General features: G+C 41.6%; 1 protein-coding gene across 3 annotated transcripts in view; it reads right to left on the minus strand.

The window, feature by feature from the left end:
- Positions 1-23,130, minus strand: part of USP48 (ubiquitin specific peptidase 48) — a 74,785-nt gene that overhangs the window by 39,990 nt on the left and 11,665 nt on the right. For all 3 annotated transcript variants that reach the window (XM_040229529.1, XM_040229531.1, XM_040229530.1), the window contains exons 2-8: positions 12,989-13,109; positions 11,801-11,957; positions 8,303-8,430; positions 7,841-7,965; positions 7,243-7,351; positions 4,937-5,070; positions 4,234-4,316 (exon numbers count right to left, since the gene is read on the minus strand). In XM_040229529.1, coding sequence (XP_040085463.1) covers positions 4,234-4,316; positions 4,937-5,070; positions 7,243-7,351; positions 7,841-7,965; positions 8,303-8,430; positions 11,801-11,957; positions 12,989-13,109 — 857 coding nt within the window. The remainder of the gene's footprint in view (positions 1-4,233; positions 4,317-4,936; positions 5,071-7,242; positions 7,352-7,840; positions 7,966-8,302; positions 8,431-11,800; positions 11,958-12,988; positions 13,110-23,130) is intronic.

The raw sequence follows: 23,130 nt of genomic DNA on the forward strand, positions 1-23,130 counted from the left end.
GCTCCCCCCAAAAGTCCTGAAATAACGCATGAACTAGTCGTGGGATAGCTGAGCTCACGTGTGCCACAACCATAGAGCCCCTGCCCCACGACAGAGACCCAGCGCAACGCCCCCCCAAAAGTCCTGAAATAACCCATGGAACTAGTCGTGGATGTCTCCACTAAAAATAAACTGGCCAGGTTCTTACAGCATGAGTGAGCAAGGGAACCTTAAGCACTGAACTTGATCTGCAATGATACCTAACCTGTAGGGACCCCGGGAGCCTGGCAGAAACAAAGCTAAGGTCTCTCTCGAGGAGGTGGCTTCATCTCAGCCCTAAGTGAATCTCCACAAAAAATTTTACAGGGACTTCCCTGTTGGTCCAATGGTTAAGACTCTGCTTCCACTGTGGGGGTGGGGTGCACGCTCAGATTCAACCCCTGGTGGGGGAACAAAGATCCCACATGTCACACACTGCAAAAAGTAAAAAATAAAAATACCATAAAAAGTTTTCCAGAGATAACCCCAAGTACAGAAGACCTGGTAACATTAAAATAACCAAATGGGACAGCAAAAAGAAACTTACATAAATACTCCAACAATGTCAGTCATGGATTATAAAATTAGGCTTTTATGTTTAGAGAAATGAGAAACTTGAAAATATAGGCAAGTGACAGGAAAAAGTGATGCAAATTTTAATTAGAGAAACTTGAGTGTAAATTAACAAGAGTGTAAACAGATTAACTGATCCAGTTAAAAGAACAAATTGTTTAATTAGATTCTGTTCATAAAAATTTGGAATTCTTCAAAATACAGGCAGACACACCAATGATGTTTTTCTGCAGCCACCAATAGCCCAGATGAACAAGCAGAGGAGGCAGACTGAGATTAAACAATGGGTTAGGCTTCACCTGGCAATATCCCAGGAGGCAGAACTAAACTCTTAACTAATACACTATACTATACTACACTAGAACTACACTATAATGTTTAGGGGTACAAGTTTATATAGCAAAATGCTAAAGCCAAATCATAAAAGAAGCAGTGACTGCCAACAACTCAGACTAATGGCTCTATTTCAGGAGGAAGGAGACTGCAACCAGGCAGGTCACACAGAAAGCTTTGGAGTGGGTGGTACTCAGGAAGATATTCACTGCGTGATAATTCTCCGAACCGTTTATTTCTGTATTTTAATTTTTATGGATGTCTTCTATTTTATCATTTTTAAAAGAAGAGGAAAATAGAGTGGAACAAAATATACGGTATTTATAGAAAGACAAGGTAGGTTATGACCTTCAGAAGGGCTGAGGAAGGGTGGAAGACAAAATCACTGAAGGAGAGAAGCCGTTATCAGGTCAGCTGTCTACAACAGTGGCACCTAGCAGTATCCTCAAATTATTAATGAAGACAATAAATCACGGAAGTATTAGCAGTAACTATGACTATTACCAATAGATACAAGTTTTTATTATCATATTATCACTGTTGCAGATAACCTGAAAGAGTACAGAACTAAAATTCCAACTTTATGAAAATCCTTATGCTGTGGGTTTCTCAGGCAAACAATTTAAAAGATCATTTATTCCTTCTGAGTTTTTTTGTATGGTATGAGAACAGAAAAGGCCCTGATGTTTGTCTGGTATATCTATTCCCATTTAAAGGGCTTCTCTGGTAGCTCAGCTGGTAAAGAATTCACCTGCAATGAAGGAGATCCTGGTTTGACTCCTGGGTCAGGAAGATGTGCTGGAGAAGAGATAGCCTACCCACTCCAGTATTCTTGGGCTTCCCTTGTGGCTCAGCTGGTAGAGAATCCGCCTGCAATGTGGGAGACCTGGATTCGATCCCTGGGTTGGGAAGATCCCCTGAAAAAGGGAAAAGCTACCCACTCCAGTATTCTGGCCTTGAGAGTTCCATGGACTATACAGTCCATGGGGTTGCAAAGAGTCAGACATGACTGAGCGACTCTGACTTCATTTCTATTATGGTATTACAAATCTGTCTTAGTATTTTGATAACTACATTTAAGTGGCAAAATCTATGAATTTTATTTAGACTTCATGTCGTCTATAGGGATATTAAAACCCCCAAGTTATAAGGCAGGAGTTGAGTTAAGATAGTAAGCTGCTAAATATTCAAGGTATGAGAATCCCTCAGTCTACACATCTTGTATCTACAGGTTCACTATTTAAAAAAATAAGTTCTCCTTTTAAAAACAGATCACCTTTTTAGATCTATCTTTTCTGTTCTGTGCGGATATACGTACGCCGACACATAGGAATAAAAATACATAAAAAAAAAGAATATGAAAGTGGAAGCGTTATTCTTTACAGTATGAATTGGAAAAAAATATATAATAAATTGAATCATGATAAGAACTATTCGAAATCATACACTGGAGTCAAGGAAAGGAATAATGTGGGAATTCCCTGACAGTCCAGTGGTTAGGATTCAGTGCTTTCACTGCAGTAGCCCAGAGTTCAATTCCCGAATCCACTGTGAAGGAACTAAGGTCCTGCAAGCGGCAAGGAAAAAAAAAAAAAAGGAAAGGAATAATTTGTACATTTCCTACATTCCTAACCCCCAAGAAACCACTAAGCAACCAGGCTTCTCTAATTTCAAATAACTGACTATGCAAAGGAGGCAGGAAGCAAACTACTATAGACAGTGAACGACTGTGAAGTTCATTCAATCAGGCAAGCATAACAATAACACACCCCCCGGGCGCAGCGGCTTTCCTCTCCCAGCTGTGAGTGTGGTGTGGGGGCGGCGTGGGGGCAGCGCGGGGGGGGGGGGGGGCTTCCGGCGCGGCCCACGGGCTTTCTCTGGCTGTGGCGGGCGGGGGCTGCTCTTGGTGTGCCAGCTTCTCATGGCAGTGGCGCCCTTGTGGAGCGTGAGCTCTGGGCGCACAAGCTTCAGGAGTTGTGGTACATAGGCTTGGCTGCTCCACAGCATGTGGGATCTTCCCAGACCTGGGATCGAACTGATGTCCCTTGTATTGCAAGGCGGATTCTTAACCACTGGACCACCAGGGAAACCCCACAGGTATACATTTTAACCTCCCTATACTGATTAGAGAGTACCATGCATTTAAAGCTTAAATATCACTTCCCTACCTTCCCAATCATTGCTTTGGAAGGTTTTAGATTATGGCTTGCCACCAGAACTGTTTTATGGAGACAGAGGTTATGATATAATTTCTGTATTAAAAATTTCACGAACATTAATGTCAATCTTTAAAGAGAAGTAAAACAGTCCATCCAGTAAGGGCAGGAGAGAAACAAAGGGCAAGATGCTTCTTTTCTCTAACAAGGATCATCCTGTTTAGTAAGATGACGACTACCAAAGAAGAAAGTAATTACGTTACAGCATAAATATTGCAACCAGGCCATCTAATGTTTCTGATAAAATCTTTTTTAAAACCATGAATGGAGGCAATGTGGAGACCCTTAATTTTATGAGGAATTACAGATATAGTAGTGAGGCTAACAAAGGTTTACTTTGCCAACAAAGGTCCGTTAGTCAAGGCTATGGTTTTTCCAGTAGTCATGTATGGATGTGAGAGTTGGACTATAAAGAAAGCTGAGCGCCAAAGAATTGATGCCTTTGAACTGTGGTTGGAGAAGACTCTTGAGAGTCCCTTGGACTGCAAGGAGATCCAACCAGTCCATCCTGAAGGAGATCAGTCCTGGGTGTTCATTGGCAGGACTGATGCTGAAGCTGAAACTCCAATTCTTTGGCTGCCTGATGTGAAGAACTGACTCATTGGAAAAGACCCTGATGCTGGGAAAGATTGAAGGCGGGAGGAGAAGGGGACAACAGGGGGTGAGATGGTTGGATGGCATCACTGACTCTATGGACATGAGTCTGAGTAAACTCCGGGAGTTGGTGATGGACAGGGAGGCCTGGCGTGCTGCAGTCCATGGGGTCACAAAGAGTCAGACATGACCGAGTGACTGAACTGAACTGAACTGAAATAAGGCTAAGGCAACAAGAGTGAGTTCAGGAATAGCAAAGTAGTTTATTCTTCATTCTTTTATATCCTTAATTATATAGATATTGATGAACCATCTAATCTTTGTTATGTACTCACTTATAGAAAATAAAAATAACCGTTCAACTCACCTAAAATGCCTTTGTTCTCAGAGACTGGCAAATAAAATTTAGTGGTAAACTCCTATTCTGTACTCAACGCAAGTGGATCACAAGTTACAGTCTCTGAACACTGTAATTATCACTGCTTGGTAAAAATATTACCTTTGTGTTCCACATACGGCTCCATATCCAAAATTTCTGAGAAGCCAATGTAGGTATTCAGCTTTTTCTTATGTCCAGTTTGCCTAACCAAGAAGAAAGCTAATTGTAATTATATTTAGAACAACCATAAAACAATGTGTAAGTTCTACTGGCTTCTTTAAATAAACTGGGGAGTAGCTAGCTAGATTTCTTTTTACAATCTTGCTCAAAACATGTCATTGAATTGGACAATAAATAATCAACAAGCTAAAAAGTATGAATTTAAAGAGCTAATTCCAAACAGCACATTTCCAGACATTTTAATTTTAATACAAAAGAAAACACACATGTTCCAGCTATACAGAAGAAATGCACATGTTAAAAAAAAAATCGTCTGATTTCAATTATAAAAGATCTATTTCCATGGGAATGGGGGTTGCACTGTTGTGAATAGAAAATTTACTCAACTTCTTATACAATAATATAAAATATTAAGGTAACTGATACATAAATGTCTGCTTTTCCTTTGCAGTTTTAAGTAATTTTACAGGAAAATAAGGATTCTCTATTTCTCTAGTTCTTAATTATGACAGGCTCCATCTGTAACTTTCATCCCCAAATCCAAGGTTTCAAGTTAAAAGCATTTTGCTATCATATCTATGGTAGAATCTGTACATATCAGTCCACAGTGAGCAGCCAAACACTATGACTTGCACACATTTACCTGTCAAAGACAAAGCGCATTAGCTGCAAGTTCAGAGTGCAAGGGAGGCTAAGGAGTCGGATCTTCCGTGTTGCGTTCTGTTTGCTTTGACAGTTTTCGCAGAAGTATCGATTGTCTCCTTCTAACTTTTCTTCCTGATCAGGAATAAGGCACATTAGTTTAGAAAAAAAAAAAAAAAAAAAAGATTTTTTTAATGATCAAACTCTGATGCAAATTACAATTTCACTTCAGCTAACAGTGTTTTTACTCAAGCTGTTAAGATCAAGTCATTATAAATAATGAAGGACACACAAGATTAAGTTAGATTAGCAATGACATTATTAACTTGTATACAATGATTTAAAACTGATGTTTCTTTCTGAAATGTATGATTTTAAAAATGCTTGGGTTTTAGGTCTTTTTTTCCTGACAATGCCGTTGCTGGGAATTGAAGGAAACAGGTTTAAAAAAGAAATCATATGTACTTTAATGCAGCAAAATTAATTTTAAAACAGTGAAAATGGGTGGAAAATACCTACGGGCACCAAATATGAAACTGCATATGCAAATTTCACCCGCACACACAGTTAAAATTACTAAACCGCATTCATGACACAAAACTGACAGTGCAGAAGAACTCAATGCGAGAGCGAACGGTGGTTCACTGCTAACTGTTTCCTGTTTCTGCACCAGCTTCTTGTTCCAGACTGCGCTTCAGGACAGTGAAACAGCACTAGCACTACCGCTTCCTGCCTTTGCTCCTCTGACACTCTCCCCTGTCCTCTTCACTTACATCCCCCTCAGTGCCTCTGACTAGCTGCGCCCCGTCCCCTCTCTTCATGTCTGAATGTCCCAGGGTCGTCTCGGTCTTCACCTCTCTCATGCCCCTGGTGATTTTACCTGACGTTTTCACCCTGAACCCTATCAGGTCTAACATGCCCCAGTGCAGACTCCTACTTCCTCTCCCAAACCTGCTCCTCCCACCCTCCTTCACATCTCAGTCACGACAACTCCATTCTTCTAGTGCTTAAGGACAAAACCTTAGTAATCCTTGACTCCTCTTTTTCTCCGTATCCAGTCAGCAAATTTCTTCAGCTCTACTTTGAAAAATCCGAACACTTCTTATCCTCTCTTCAGTTAACCCGTGGTCCAAGTCACCATCAACTCCTTCTGTCTGCTCTTGCCTAACTGTTAGCCTTTTCTTAAGTCAATACTCAAAGTTTTCCTGTTGAAACAGATTACATTGCGTATACACCCCTTGAGGGCACTGTATTTCACTCAAACTTCTGACAAAGGTCTACCAAGCCCTCTCTGATATGGCCCTTAGTTATCTCTACTATGATGTCTTCTATCATTTCCCCCTTGTCTATTTATTTCAACCACACTGATCTCCTTGCTGCTCCTCAAGCCTGCAGACATATTCCTGTCTTATGCTCTGAACCTGTTATTTCATCTTCTCCCCAGTTCTTGGCCTACTCACTACTCCACTTTATCACCCTTCCACATTGTCCATGCCCTGCTTCAGTTTTCTTCATTGCACTTATTACAGTTGACACATTAGATATTTTTCTATTCATTTTATTGTTTCTTGTTGCTCCCCATACCACTACATTATAAGCTTTCTTAAAGGCAAAAGATGTTTGTCTGCCTCATTCACTATGGTTATTCCCAACAGCGGAAACACTGCCTGAACACTGCAAACAGTCAGTATTTAGCTGAATGAATCCAATAAATGAGTACTTCAAGCATGCTGATGGCTGTGCCAAAAAAAAAAGTTAAGAAAAGTACAAAAATATTTCAAGAAAGTAAGCTATATAATAAGCTTATCTTCTATGCCATGTGCCTGTTCCTACATGATTACAAAGGTTTCTGATTAGCAACTTTTCCACTCTGAACAAAAGAGAACCATTTCCTTGTCTCTACATAAATCTAAACACACAAAGAGAGAAACATGGAGTGTAAGGGCTGAAGAGTGGTTATATTTTGATGTAAAAAATTACATTCAACACTTTCTATTTCTCATTAAGTGAAAAAGTAAATTAATCTTATGTTAACATAGCTTACACTTTCTTATTCTACTATACCCCAATCACACAAGCTTTTATACATACATAATTCTACATATAAAATAACCTGAAATAGCCAAAAATTATGTTAAGGTGCTTCTGTACTTTTTAATTTACAAAGTTTCTTCTAAATCATTACATAAACAGTTCATATGGAGAAAAAGTTAAAATAATGAATTTATCCATTAAATCAAAAGGACATTCAGAGCAGTATTTAACTGTTAAGGAGCAGAAATGACAAATATGCCAAAATCTGAATACCTTCAAAAATTCCGAGATACAATCTGTTAACTGCTTGTGGCCTTGGATATTTAACTCCAGTTCATAAAATTTTGATAAAAGCTTAGATTCTCTGCCACACTGGTTGCAGCTATAATAAAACAGAGCGAGAACATTATGATCAGAGTGGGAAAAGCAATAAGGTTTTACTGTACTATAACCTGAAGATACAGAAAGAAACATTACCTTAATTCTTTCACTGACATTTTCTACACTATGTATACTCAAAAAATAAAACAAAGTGATTGATGCGGCCATGCATTTTATGATTAGGAAAATGTTCAAGAGTTATTTTACTTTTGGTATCAAGTAGGCTCCAATTTTACTCTCGTTAGCTCACACCACAGCCATAAAATAAACAGCAAGAGCTCAACCAGACAGTGTCCAACACCTGCATCGGTTCAATTGCAATTATCAGGTCAGCTGTTTACCTGTTCCCATAGAAACATATTACTATAAATATCTCAGGTCCCATGATAAGCCACTAAAGCCATAACGTGGACCTGAAGTTAAAATTACAAAACACATAAGCAACCACCTCAGAATAAAATATAGCATGAAAAAGTGGAAACACACTTACACAGTTACATAAGCATACTCCCCACAGAACTGCTGTTGGACAATGTTCCTCACATCGGGATTCTTTTGTTTAGACAAAGTATCTTCCAAAAGAGACATAAAGAGCTTTGAAAATTCTTGGGCATCCTACAATACAGGTTTGAGTTAATTAAAAAAAAAACATACCTTGCTTTTCAATTTCTGTTACAAACAGTAGTAAGTAAAATAACCCAGAAGCTGTCTGTACTTAGAACTTAAAATTTCTGAAAAAGGACTACAGCAATGTTGAATCCATTTTGTGCCCACATATGAATTTTCAGAAATGGAATCAAGGAAAATGTGTAATATACTAAGCAGTAAATAAACGCTCTAATTCAAAACAGAGGAAAATTAATTTTTAAAAATTCCTTCATTTCTTTCTATAATGATTAAAAGGAGTGCTTTTATATTAAAAAAAAATAATAATTAAAAGAAAGGTTCTTACCTGCTGTTGCCCTGTGTCCAAGCCCAAGGCTTTCACAAATCCTGATGGATCGATGTATCGCCTATTACTATTTTGTAACAAGGCAAATAAGTACTGGAGATGCTCACAAATCGTTTGAGGCTCATAATCTATTAAAGAAATGTTTGTTTTTTAAAAACTGCTATTAAAAAAAAATATGTACACCTTGTCACATGAGGACATAATTAAAAAACCTTATATCCAAACTAAATTAGTGTTTTATTACATTTTTTAAAAACTTTCAAAGAAATTAGTAACCACATCTTTTGGAAGTAATGAGGCGACATTGGCTGTCCATATACATCCCCTAAAAGCAAGGGCCTACCCTCCTCACAACAACAATAATGATCATGACTACAGTTTCTAGAGTATCAAATCCCACCAAAACTTCCAATCCAATAAAAGCCATATACCATATTTACTATTTGCCAAATACTTTAATATAACCCCCATTCATGTGAACTTGCCACAGAGCAAATGATACATTGATTCAAATCTGAATGAACAACAGAACAATTTACTGGTAAGAATCCTAAAATTTAGTTTCATGTTTTAATGAGTTGTGGAAAGAAAGTGAAGTTGCTCAGTTGTGTCCGACTATTTGCGACCCCACGGATTGTAGCCTACCAGGCTTCTCCGTCCATGGGATTTTCTAGGCAACAGTACGGAGTGGGTTGCCATTTCCTTCTCCAGGGGATCTTCTTGACCCTGCATGGCACACAGATGCTTTTACCATATGAGCCACCAGGTAGGTCATCAGTTGGGGGAAGGTGCCTGGAGAATCCCAGGGACAGGGGAGCCTGGTGGGCTGCCGTCTATGGGGTCACAGAGAGTTGGACATGACTGAAGTGACTTGGCGGCAGCAGCAGCATGCAAATAGGAAGCATGGATCAAAAGCCCTAAAAGATCTGAATTTTCCCTTCTGTGCTGCCGTTATCAATTAATTGACTTTCAGCTCCAAATCTACCCTTCTTTGCCTGCTCTGTGCCAACAAAGATGAGCTCTGCAAAGATTCCTCCTTCGCCAGCTAGTGCAAGGTTGACTCTTGTCAGTAGAGGGCGCTGGAGGGCTCCGCTGTGCCTCTTGTCAGGCTCTGCCCACTCAGCCAGCAGTGGTCAACACACACTCTCTTAATTCATTAAACAGCAACTCCTCTAGTAGTTTCAGTGGGATGCCTCTGGTGGGATACTTCCTCTTGAATGACTCCCCTGTGAATGACCCGGACACTCTGTGCAGGGGATTCCAAGGCCCAGTAACTCCCTGAGGACCGTTTCCGGCAAGGAAACCCACTGAGGTATCGGTTTCTTTTTGGCCATCCAGTGATGCGAGAGCTGACTTATTCAAAAAGACCCTGATCCTGGGAGAAGATTGAGGGCTGGAGAAGAAGGGGACGACAGAGGATGAGACTGGATGGCATCACCGACTTGATGGGCATGAATTTGAGCAAACTCTGGAAAATAGTGAAGGACAAGGAAGCCTGGCGTGCTGCAGTCCACAAGGCTGCAGAGGGTCAGATGTGCCTTAGCAACTGAACAACAAAAGTGAGCTTGGGCAGCACCATCTCCAGTGAGGTTTGGACCTCAAAGCTGGTCAGGGGGCCCAACGGCTCTTCCTTGTGTGTTCTTTTTCAGCCCTAGAGTTGGTGGCTGCGCCCCTATCTGCTATGTCTGTGTTTTTCAAGTCACCCTGAATTCTTGCTAACCATTTCCCTATTACTGTGATTTCCTGTTAATAATTCTTTGTTTAAGTCTTTGTGTAGTTTCTGTCTCCTGACTGGTCTGAAGGGTCTCTTACTACTGATTGTGATTCATCCATTGTGAAAAGGAAGTCAACATTTCATCTGTAAAATAAAGATAGAAATCTTACTTCCTGGGGGTGCAGGGACTTTACAGGATATTAAAAGCTATTCAAGTAAGTCTTTATCAGCTCCAAATGTCTTATTTTAGAGGTTATATCCTACCTGAGATCTTAAATACTTATCGTGTGATGGTTTTCCTATGTGTAAAATAAGGCAAGAATGGGGCTGGGACTAGAACTCAGGTCCCATCGTTTCCAACCCAAAGCTTTCTCACTACATTGCACTGAGTCTGTTAACAGGACCCGGAAATGCACTCTTATCAGAGAACAAGGTTAAGGACTTTGATGGAATATTAAAATCTAAGTGTTTAGAAATTAAAAAAAAAAAAAACCCAGACAGTCCTAAAGGAAATCAACTCTGAATATTTATTGGAAGGACTGATGATGAAGCTCCAACACTGGTCATCTGGCCATCTGATGAGGAGAGCCAACTCACTGGAAAAGACCCTGATGCTGGGAAAGAGTGAAGGCAAGAGGACAAGGGGACAACAGAGGACGAGATGGTTGGATGGCATATCACTGACACTCAGTGGACATGAGCAAACTCTGGGAGATGGTGAAGGACGGGCAAGCCTGGCGCGCTGCAGTGCATGGGGCTGTAAAGCGTCGCACATGACTGAAGCCCTAAACAGCAAGTACTTAGAAATTACAAAAAAAAAAAAAATCACATCCTTCGAAGACACATATTAAAACCACAATTCCCAAAGGAATCTGTGGTACATTATTCTACAAAATAGAAATTTAGTGTCCACTTGTTATTAGCAAATTTATATTTACCAATATAAGTTTCTCATTGGTAAATTTACATTTCAGCAAAAACAATGCTAAAAATTAAAAAGGATCCATTTTCCATTACTCAGCCTTTACATACACTCATTCTTTACCTTCTGTACTATTAATCTAGATTTACATATTCAGAACTATAGCTTTAGGGAAACAAACTTAAGAATTTTTAAGCACTGTTTTGAAGCAAAGATTACTATTAACAAGGACTAAAACTATTACTGTTGTCTAAAGAGCAGCAAGGAGGAAGATGTGGGGCTTAGGAATTCTATTTTTTCTCTTTCAGAGTCAAAGGCAAGGGCCACGAGCCCAAATCAGATCACATAAACGAGAGTACCGGATTTACAGAGAGTCAAAAAAGTTCCCAACTTGGAGCTCTTACACTGTATCATCTCAGAGAAAAACCTCTAAATAGACATATTAATTAGGAATAACAATCCACATATTATGCAGGAAAAAAAACTAAATAATTCCAGTAGGAACAGTTTGAAACTGGTTTCTAAATTTGCAACAAGTGTACTCACATTATTAGTGTCTTGCTTTGCCAAGGTTGGTTAATCTTAATTTTAGAGGGTATTTTGTAAGTCAGCCTATTTGAGAATCAAAACAAAAGGCTGTGGTTACACTGAAGTATTTATTAAGCCTCTCAAACCAGGCAGAAGAGCAACCCTGTCTGTTTTATTGACTGATTTCTATCAAGCACTAGAATTTAATGGACTGCAATCACAGTGTATTACAGCGAAAACCGGTAGCTCAGGTTTCCTCTCGATGGTTGGCTCAAAGCGGTCTAGCTGGCAATCAGCTCAGGGGTGAGGCCTGCCCACACCCATCCCCACTCACCTTTTTCTTCTTGGATGCCATCTCCCATCATGTAGTCAGTACAGGTGCTTGGACATAAGTAGAGCGCCTGCCGAAGCTCCAGGTTAAGAAACCACACTTGGAGAAAAGTGTTGACGTAACAAGTGGCTCCAAGGTTAGTGAGGCCCACAAACGAGTTCTATGGATACGAAAAGTTTACAGTCATAAAATGAACTTTCTCCTGAAATAAAAAAATTATGCCAAATGCTTTTAAAATTTCATCTAAAATGTGTTGAACTGTCTCAATCCCATAAGGCTCTCTCGGGAAAGGTTAAGGGATAGTGGTCTTGAAAGCCCACGTGGGCTGACTACAGGAGTGGGAAAAGACTCAGGACAGCACCACTGCTCATCACCAGCCTCCAGCCACTTAAACCTGTAACTCGGAGAACCGTGAGCTCCAGGAAACATCAGTGTGAAGATGCGTTACACAGGTTTTTCCTAAGAGGTCAGAAGGACAGAAGTGAAACTTTCAGATAAATTATTTTGTATCCTGCCAGGCTCCTCTGTCCATGGGATTTTTCCAGGGAAGAATACTGGAGTGAATTGCCATTTCTTTCTCCAGGGAATCCTCCCAACCCAGCGATCAAACCATGTCTTTGGCATTGCAGGCGGATTCTTTACTGAGCCACCTGGGAAGCCTCTAGAAGAAGGTAGTTACAACTTTTTTCAAAGATAAGGCTGAGAATTCTGAAACTTACAAAGAATCATTCTTTTTAAGAAGTCACCCTATATGGGTGACTGTATTGTAAATGCCAGGCTTTATGATAATATTAATGTATATTACAAAAAAAGTAAAACTATCTGTTGTATAACATGTAAAAATATAAGCCCAAGGAGGCCAAATCATATCACTATGGGAGCTTGTTCTCCGGACTTACCACCTTCTTTAAAGAGACTGAAAAGAGCTCTGCTCTAAGTAAAACAAGCTACACTAAAGCAAACACAGAATCAGCACTGAACTAAAACTATTCTTAAAAAGTTTACTGTATTACATAGCTACCTGCACATCATTAAGAACTGCTCCAATTCGAGTGATTCCGAGTCTGAAATTCCACTACTGATCCTAAAGCTGCACAGGTTACCTGAAATCAGTAATGGTTTTTGACCACAGGCACCGAACAAAGCACACAGGAATACCATATGGAAATCTCTTACAAAGCGCTGGCTTACCTTTTTTCTCCTCTCACAGTTGGGGTCATCAATGTTATGAAAACTATTTTCATCTATTTCTCCTAACCAAATGTGTTCACCAATCCCAACCAAGCAATTTGGATTTCCTTTGCAGTTTCGTCTATGAAAAAAAAATTGTATAATTAAAAATACCACAGTTTCATGATAAGATACATGCAAATTAAAACTATATAATTTGAAAAAGAAAAACTATAATGATACTATTTTTAAAAATATTCTATTTCTCATCCATTAGATTAGCAAAACGAAAAAGCATAGTATCACATCTGGTTTGTGACGCTCTGGGGAAAGAGAATCCATTCACTCTGATGAGAATGCAAACTGGCAGACTCTTACAGAGGGGAATTTCACAACTGCTAACAAATGCGCTACACACACCCCAACTTACCGTCCTGTCCATTTCATTTCTAAGACTTCACCTGAAGACGCATCTCCAGCAGTGCAGAAACACGTGCACTAGCTTATTCATCACAACACTGTTTTTAAACGACCAAACACAGGCAATGTGGCACACCCACATGGCGGAGCGCAACGCAACCACGATAGCAAAACCACGTGGCGGTCTCCATGAAACGAGGCAGAGGGGCTTCCAGGTACCGAGCAAGTAAAGAGCGTTTGCAAAAGAGTTACCTACATCACATTGCTCTGTAGTGTAAGGAAGATGGGGAACTAAAACATTTATATAACTGCTCACTGGAACACAAAAGAAAACACAAATGTATATATATGCATAACTGAATCACTCTGTTGTACAGCAATAATCAACACATTTTATATCAACTGTAGCTCAATTTAAAAAAAATAATAGTAAATCAGAGACTAGTGAAAGTGGTTACCTAAAGAGCATGAGTGGAATTAAGACGGAAAAAAAAAAACAGGTGTGTGATCCTTTCCTGAACATACTGTTTCATACATTGCTGGAATCTGGGGGGCATGTGAATGTTATACACAAATCAGGAAGGCTGGAAGGAACTCTAAGATTAGCACCAACAGTAACATATTTCAGTGGAGTAACATATGCTGAAAGGAAGAAGATGGGGCACTGTCCAAGTAACTTGAACTCAAGTCATCAGCGAGTTCATCTAGCAGTGTCAGGGTCAAGACAAAGGGAAGGAAACAGTGAACAACGGTTTTCAAGATACACAGCTTAACAAATCTGAAACTTTCTATGCACTCTGCAGTTGAACAAATAAGGAAATATATACTGAGGATGAAGGGAATCAAGTTTCGGAGAGGAAAGTTACAAATGAGAGGAAGACTAAAATGAACCCTACAGTGTCTAGGAATAATAGGTTTAAATCTAAATCCATATGGGTCCTAACACATATGAACAGGTAGATTAGTGCCGCGAGATAAAATACAAGACAGCAGTGATCTGAATTCAGATAAATTATATATTCATATTTTTTAAAGTATTTTTTATTTATCAGAAATTTAGATTTAATTGGGCAGCCTAAACTAGACAGCCTTTTTGTCAGCCGAGGACTTAAGAGCAATAACATGAACACAGCCAGCAACCAGATCTTAACTTCTAAATATTCTCCAATGGAAGAACCCAGGGCTCCTGGGAGAAATAGTCAATTTGAAGGCTGGGCAGGGAAAGTACAAGATATACATGGACATATTGCAGTGGCCCCTAAGTAAGGATGTATACTCAAAGAATGAGGGAGACACGTTAAAAGGAAGAGCTTGGATGGGGCTCCCAGTGCCCAAATCTGGAACAACTTGAGCAACAAAATGACTGGATTACAATCTGCTCTGTAATACTGCATCTTGCTGCAGATGGTGACTGCAATCATGAAATTAAAAGACGCTTGCTCCTTGGAAGAAAATCTATGACCAACCTAGACAGCATATTAAAAAGCAGAGACATTACTTTGCCAGCAAAGATCCATCTAGTGAAAGCTATGGTTTTTCCAGTAGTCATGTATGGATGTGAGAGTTGGACTGTAAAGAAAGCTGAGTGCCAAAGAATTGATGCTTTTCACCTGTGGTTGCAGAAGACTCTTGAGAGTCCCTTGGACTGCAAGGAGATCCAACCAGTCCATCCTGAAGGAGATCAGTCCTGGGTGTTCATTGGCAGGACTGATGCTGAAGCTGAAACTCCAATACTTTGGCCACCTGATGTGAAGAGCTGACTCATTGGAAAAGACCCTAATGCTGGGAAAGATTGAGGGCAGGAGGAGAAGGGGACAACAGACGATGAGATGGTTGGATGGCATCACAGACTCAATGGACATGAATTTGAGGAACCTCCGGGAGTTGGTGGCGGACAAGGAAGCCTGGCGTGCTGCAGACCATGGGGTCGCAAAGAGTCGGACACGACTGAGCGACTGAACTGAAACAAGCAGCACAGCAGGTGCCAAGTACAGACGGCTGGATGAAACTCCCTGTAGAAGAAAATCTCTCCCAGTTAGTCTCCAGTGCCCCTAAGCTCCTTTTACCCCCATCAGCTGCAGGCTACAGGTATGCAGGCAGTTGTTGCTATTCAGTCATCCAGTCGTGTCCGACTCTTTCCGACCCCATGGGGTGCAGCACACCAGGTCACTCTGTCCCTCACCATCTTCAGAAGTTTGCCCAAGTTCATGTCCGTTACATCAGTGATGCCATCCGGACATCTCATCCTCTGATGTCCCCTTTTCCTTCTGCCCTCAATCTTCCCCAGCATCAGGGACTTTTCCAATGAGTCAGCTATTCCCATCAGATGACCAAAACACTGCAGTTTCAGCTTCAGCATCAGTCCTTCCATCAAGTAGGTTGATTTCCCAAGATGGACTAGTTTGATCTCCTTGCTCTTCAAGGGACTCTCAGGAGTCTTCTCCAATACCACAGTTCAAAAGCATCAAATCTTTGGCGCTCCACCTTCTTTACAGTCCAGGTCTCACAACCGTACGTGACCACTGGGAAGACTATAACATTGAGTATACAGATCTTTGTCGGCAGAGTAGTATCTCTGCTTTTCAACACACTAAGTTTGTCATAGCTTTCCTGCCAAGAAGCAAACGTCTTCTGAGTTCATGGCTGCAGTCTCCATCCACAGTGATTTTAGAGCCCAAGAAGAGGATATCTGTCACTGCTTACACATTTCCCCCTCCATTTGCCATGAAGTAACAAGGCCGGATGCCACGATCTTAGTTTTTTTAATGTTTAGTTTTACGCTGGCTCTTTCACACTCTTCCTTCACCCTCATCAAGAGGCTCTTTAGTTCTTCTTCACTTTCTGCCATAAGAGTAGTGTCATCCACATATCGGAGGTTGTTGATGTTTCTCCCACCTGTCTTGATTCCAGCTTGTGACCCACCCAGCCCAGCACTTCTCATGATGTGCTCAGCGTGTAGATTAAACAAGCAGGGTGGCAGCAGACAGCCCTGTCACACTCCTTTCTCAACTCTGAACCAACCAGTTGCTCCACACAGGGTTCTGTTTCTTCTTGACCTGAACGCATACAGATTTCTTAGGAGACAGGTAAGTGGTATGGTATTCCCATTTCTAACAGCTTTCCACAGTTTATTATGATCCACATAGTCAAAGGCTTTGGCGTAGTCAATGAAACAGAGGTAGATGCTTTTCTAAAATTCCCTAGCTTTCTCTGTGATCCAGTGAATGTTGGGAATTTGACCTCTGGCTCCTCTTCCTTTTCTAAAGCCAGCTTGGACATCTGGAAGTTCTTGGTTCGCATAATGCTGAAGCCTAGCATGCCACATTTTAAGTGTGATCTTACTAGCTTGAGAGATGGATGCAACTGTCCGATGGTTAGCACATCCTCTTCACGGATCACGGCCTTGTTGTGGTGCAGGGGCCTGTGTAACTTGAAACTATGAGCCATGCCATGCAGGACCACCCAAGACGGACGGGTAACAGAGGAGAGTTCTGACAAAACGTGATCCACTGGAGGAGGGAATGGCAAACCACCCCAGTATACTTGCCATTGAGAACCTCACCAACTGTACAAAAGCAGAAAAAGATATGCAGGCAGACGCCAGTTCAATCCCTGGGTTGGGAAGATCCTCGGAGGAGGAAATTGCAACCCACTCCAGTATTCTTGCCTGAAACATCCCATGGACAGAGGAGCGTGCCGGGCTACTGTTCATGGGGTCGCAAGAGTTGGACACGACTAAGCGTGTGCGCAGAAGCGGCGGGGGCGTCAAGTAGCATCTATCATCCTGTTTGTACCAACTGTCTTATAGCAGAAAAACAGCCCGCTCTTCTTTTTATCGGCGTACAGGAGGCAGATTAAGGAGCCTGAGACACGCGTGTGACCTAGGCACACACGTTTGCATGCTTGATGTGTACATACCCTAGCCAGTTGACTCAAAGTTTATAACTTACTAGGACCCTAGAAAGCATCTGGATTTGCTAATCCTGGCCTAAACAGTAAATTTTTCAAGGTCACAAGCATTTCTGATTTAACCTAGGTAGAGCAGTGCCACTCATCTTCTCTGAAACAGTATGTTCTTACAACTCTACAACTATGCCCAGTTATCCTTCTTCCCAGACATCCTTCACTTTGCCTACAGGGGAATCAGGGAAAACAGAATCACAAAAACCAGGCGTGTAGAGCAGTCACTCTGGCTCCCTCGGCTCTCTCCCTCTCCACCACCTCACGCACTCGCCTGTCAGCGGGCTTCGAGGCTGGGTTTTGCTCTGTGTGCCTGGTGTCTGCGGCTTCCCCCATCTTCCTTTTTTTTTTTTTTTAATTTGGGGCTAACTGTTCCTCCACCTCTGTGGTTCCAGCAAGAGCTGCTGAGATGCAGCTCCCATCCAGAACCTAAAAACAACCTCACAAAATATTTAAAAGAAGAACTGAGGGAAGGGAAAAAAACAAAACAATCTCTCTTCAGTGGCAGGCCTTATGGGATGCGTGGGACTTTGGAAGCTTAGTTGTTCCAACATTAAGAAGGAAATCAACATGCTGATTTGCATGAGGAATAGGTGAAAGAGGTTCCCAAATCCTTCCTTAATTAGCTCTTTAGCCCAAGCGTTTCCCTGCCCTTTACTGTTGTTCTGTCTCTAAGTCACGTCTGACTCTTTGTGACCCCATGGACAGCGGCAAGTCAGGCTTCCCTGTCCTTCACCATCTCCTAGAGTTTGCTCAAAGTCACAAACATTGAGTCAGTGATGCCATCCAACCATCTCATCCTCTGTCATCCCCTCATCCTCCTGCCTTCAGTCTTTCCCAGCATCAGGGTCTTTTCCAATGAGTTAGCTCTTCGCATCAGGTGGCCAAAGTATTGGAGCTTGAGCTTGAGCTTGAGCATCAGCATCAGCCCTTTCAATGAATACTCAGGGTTGATTTCCTTCAGGATTGACTGGTTTGATCTCCTTGCATTCCAAGGGATTTTCAAGATGTCTCCTCCAGCTCCAGAGTTCAAAAGCATCAGTTCTTCCGTGCCTAGCCTTCTCTATGGTCCACCTCTCACATCCATACATGACTACTGGAAAAACCATAGCTTTGACCAGACAGATTTTTGTCAGCAAAGTGATAGGTCTACTTTTTAATATGCTGTCTAGGTTTGTCATAGCTTTTTCTCCAAGGGCCAAGTGTCTTTAAATTTCATGGCTACAGTCACCGTCTGCAGTGATTTTGGAACCCAGGAAAATAAAGTCTGTCCCTGTTTCCCTTTTTTCCCCCGACCTATTTGCCATGACGTGATGGACCTGGATGCCATCATCATAGTTTTTTGAATGTTGAATTTTAAGCTAGCTGTTTCACTCTCCTCTTTCACTTTTATCACGAGGCTCTTTAGTTCTTCTTCACTTTCTGCCATAAGGATGGTGTATCTGAGGTTATTGATATTTCTCCTGGCAATCTTGATTCCAGCGTGTGCTTCATCCAGCTCAGCATTTCTCATGATGTACTCTGCATATAAGTTAAATAAGCAGGGTGACAATACGCAACCTTGACATACTTCTTTCCCAATCTGGAACCAGTCTGTTGTTCCATGTCCGGTTCTAAGTGTTGCTTCTTGACCTGCATACAGATTTCTCAGGAGGCAGGTAAGGTTGTCTGGTATTCCCATCCCCATCTCTTTTTAAAAGTTTCCCAGTTTGTTGTGATCCACACAAAGACTTTAGCATAGTCAATGAAGCAGAAGTAGACGTCTTTCCTGCTTTTTCTATGATCCAGTAGACGTTAGCAATCTAAGCTCTGGTTCCTCTGCCTTTTCTAAATCCAGCTTGTGCATCTGGAAGTCCTCGGTTCACATACTGTTGAAGCCTGGCTTGGAGGATTTTGAGTGCCACCTTGCTAGCCTCTGAAAGGAGCACAATTGTACAGCAGTTCTTCAGCGTTGTCTTTCTTTGGGATTGGAATGAAGCTGACCTTTTCCAGTCCTGTGGCCACTGCTGAGTTTTCCAAATTTGCTGGCATACTGACTGCAGCATTTAACATCATCTTTAAGGACGTTAAATAACTCAGCTGGAATTCCATTACCTCCACCAGCTTTGTTCTGCCCTGGCGTTGATTTGTTTGTTCAAATCTTTCCTGAATTAAAACAAACACCTCCTTAAATTTAACTGAGGCACTTCCCTTACACGAGGTTAGTTTGAAGTTTCCGGCACCTGTATCTAAAAGCCCCAATAAATACAGAATAACTAAATAAAGCCTTTTCTGTTATTAACTTCAAGAGCCAATGTCCATTTCAGCCTGACAGACCCCCTAGTTCTTTTTTTCTAAGTAAGCACATCACGCAGCTTGCAGGATCTTAGTTCCTCTACCAGGGATTGACTCTACGGCCACAGCAGTACAAATGAGTCCTAACCACTGGACTACCAGGGAATTCCCAAATCTCCCAATTCTTAAAAAGAGCCTCCTCTAAGCTTTCCTATAAGGCCAGTTAACAAACACAGGGGAAACATCTCAGCTCTGGAAAAATGCAAACGTAAAACAGCCATGAAAAATGTTTTCACTTATAGAATTAGCAAAAAAAAAAAAATGGTGATGAATCAGGGTAAAGTGAGAGTCACTATCCGTCGTGGTTAAACATGACCCTTTTGGGAAAACATGAGAACATATCTCAAAATGTTAAATGACACCAACATTTTGTTTCAATACCTTTAGGCACATGTCCACAGAATGTCTGACACTGTGGCAATGAAACAAAATGAAGAATTCTAACAGCTACTTTCTTTCTGGGGCTACGGATACCAGAACACCAAGTGGTTGCAGGAGCAGGCAGGTGGCAGGTTCCCCAAATGATTGGTCTGATATCCTCAGCAACTGGGACATCACCTGCTGTGGTTTTGGCCAATAAACACTTTGGCAGCAACGTAAATGATGGACTGAAGGTGAACAGAGAAACACAACGCTTTTCCTGGTGAGAGATGAAGTCCTAAACCTATTTGGTGGCAATGCAAGCAAGGGAAGAAAGCTGAATTCAAGCATAGCAATGCAATGAAATCAACAGGACTTGGGAACAGACTAGATGGTGCAGGCAAGAAGGAAAAGGAGACATCTGCAGTGATGTCCAAAACTTTAAAAAAAGGAAACAATTTCTCACAAGTCAAACTGTCTGTGAGGGATAGTTAGGGAGTTTGTGATAGACATGTACAGACTGCGAGAGTCATAATGGATAACCAAGGATCTACTGTTCAGCACAGGGAACTCTCCTCAATGTCATGTGGCAAGCCTAGATGGGAGGGGAGTTTGGAGGAGAATGGACACATTGCATATATATGGTTGAATGTATACATGTATATGTATCCCTTTGCTGTCTACCTGAAACTATCACAATATTTTTAATCAGCTATATCCCATTACAAAATAAAAAGTGTAAAAAATAAGTAAAGTTGAGTTATATAATTTAAAAAAACAACTGTAAAGTGGTAAAAAACAAACAAAAAAGTAGGCTAAGAATCTAGGGGTACAAATGATTTAAGCTCCTTCTACACTCACCGCAGGTTAAGAGTGGTAGTTTGGGTTGTTTTCACAGATCTCCAACAATCTGTCATTTAGAAGTACACCTTCTAAATGGTGGCAGAGTGGACAGAGATCAGTAGTCAATGAACCCCCAGTTGCTGTGCAGTTCAGAGAAAATTCATTATCTGGATGGGAGTGGAGGGTGGAGATCTTACTCTCTGCATGATCACTTAAAGAGTTATTGTCGCTGTTTTTTGCCCTCAACACCTTTTAGTTTCTTGGCTCTTTGGCTTTGTTTCAAACCCAGCCCAGGGAGAAATCAATGAAGAACGGCAACAAGCCAACTCTGCTTCTGGGGGAGAACCCTGACTATACTAAAGCTTTGCCTAACGCAGCACCAGATTCTGGAAAGTGATTTGTGTGTGTGTACACATACACACACATGCAGAGAACAGGTTAGACAAATATTACTGAAATGGTTCCAATAATAACCACTGACTGAATTGTCCTTGAAAATTTCAAATCGTCTCTAACTGTGAATGTCTCCACTCTTACCAGAATGGTGGTTGCTTAGGATTAGTTAGTTCCAGGAACTCCCTTCCAAACTAGTCCTCTCTAACCAAGAACATTCTTGTCCCTCTTTCATTTTATTTCATAATCACAAAACAGTCTCTCACCAGATGTCAACAAGGAAGGAGGAATTCAGAAGCCTCCCCATCTTTTGACAGGTGGGCGAGGGGAAAGGCTACAGCAGGTCACTGCCTAACTTCAAGCCCTTTCCAGAACTCTGGTGGCTGACTCAACATTCCCTGGCTCCTCGCATCCTATGTGCTAGTTGAAAGAAGACAAAACCAACCCCTTGCCATGATTCTGCTCAGAGAAAAAAGTCCCCATTTCCTCATTTATAAAACAAGGGGGATGGGATTAGGTGAACACTAAAATTTTCTAATCTTTTTAATTTGGATCTCCTTAGAAGCCCACGTTTATAAAAACACTTAAGTACACGAGACAGTAAGACTATTCTGCCCTTTCTGCCTCTAGCCAGGAAGAGAAGATGATGAAAACAAGGGTAGACGTGGTGCTGGGTAAGAGGCAGTGGTTGTGATCAGTCTGGGTGATCTGTGCTCAAAGAGTGCTGCTGCGGGGACTGTTTCAAGTTGCTATCAATCAATGCTACCAGCATCAGATATGTCACAGTGCACTGAGTGAAAGGCAACAATGTCACTCCGTAGCCAAAACCCATCATCTTCTAAAAGAAACTAGGCTCTACAGGTCCACACATTCTGTCAAGTTGATATGCTCGGATAAGAATTACAGGACCTGCTGCTAAGTCGCTTCAGTCGTGTCTGACCAGCCCAGGATATACCAAAATAAAAGACAAAGTCCCAGGCAGCAAAGAAGCGCTCACAACTCACGATGCGACAGCGAGGTAAAAGGACAGCGTCGGAGAAGGTAGCACAGGATGCTCAGCAGGAACCTCACAGGAGGGGGCTGCTGCCACGCTGGGAGTCTCCAGCGGCACACAGGAACTCCCTACATGTGAGAGGAGGGCCAAAGAGCCTTCCAGGCCGAGGAGAGCCTATGGAGAGAGGCTGGAGAGGCAGAACCAACGGAGGCTTACAAGCAAGTCTTCCTGCAGATGCAGTTTATCACAGCTGGAGGCTTGGGGACACAGGGGGCTGGGAAAGCCCCTGCGGCTGCAGAGAAGTTGGGGCTGGATCAGATCACAGAAGCCCTCGAACACTCCGCGTGGCCAGAGCTCGGACTTTATTCCAGAAGCAACAAGGAGCCAATACACAATTTTACGAAGAAAAAGAACTGGACCGGAACTTTGAAAGATCCTCTAAATGGATACATGTGTAGGTATGGCTAAGTCCCTTCGCTGCTCACCTGAAACTATCAGAGCGTTGTAAATCGGTTACACCCCAAAATAAAAAGCTCAACAGGAAAAAGAAAAGAAAAAGACCAAGGCATTACCAGCCATTTGACAAAAAAATAAAGGTTCTCTAGTTACACTTCTCAAGCAAGGTGGCTTTAGAAACCTGAAGATTTCACAAGTTTTGCTTTTCAGATCATTGCCATTCTCACCAAGCTCCTCCTATTTTTACTAAGTTTAAAGCTTCTAATTTTTTTTTAAACGGGAAATTTTCAAAGTCTAAATCTTGGCTCTTGGTGGGGAGCGGCAGCAAAGCAGAGAAGCAACACAGACACTGGAGCTGAGAGATGGGAAACAAGACCTGACGCGCAAGGAAGCGGCCAACGCG

The sequence above is a fragment of the Oryx dammah genome, unplaced genomic scaffold (assembly GCF_014754425.2).
Source record: "Oryx dammah isolate SB20612 unplaced genomic scaffold, SCBI_Odam_1.1 HiC_scaffold_27, whole genome shotgun sequence".
Classification (NCBI taxonomy): Eukaryota; Metazoa; Chordata; class Mammalia; order Artiodactyla; family Bovidae; genus Oryx; species Oryx dammah.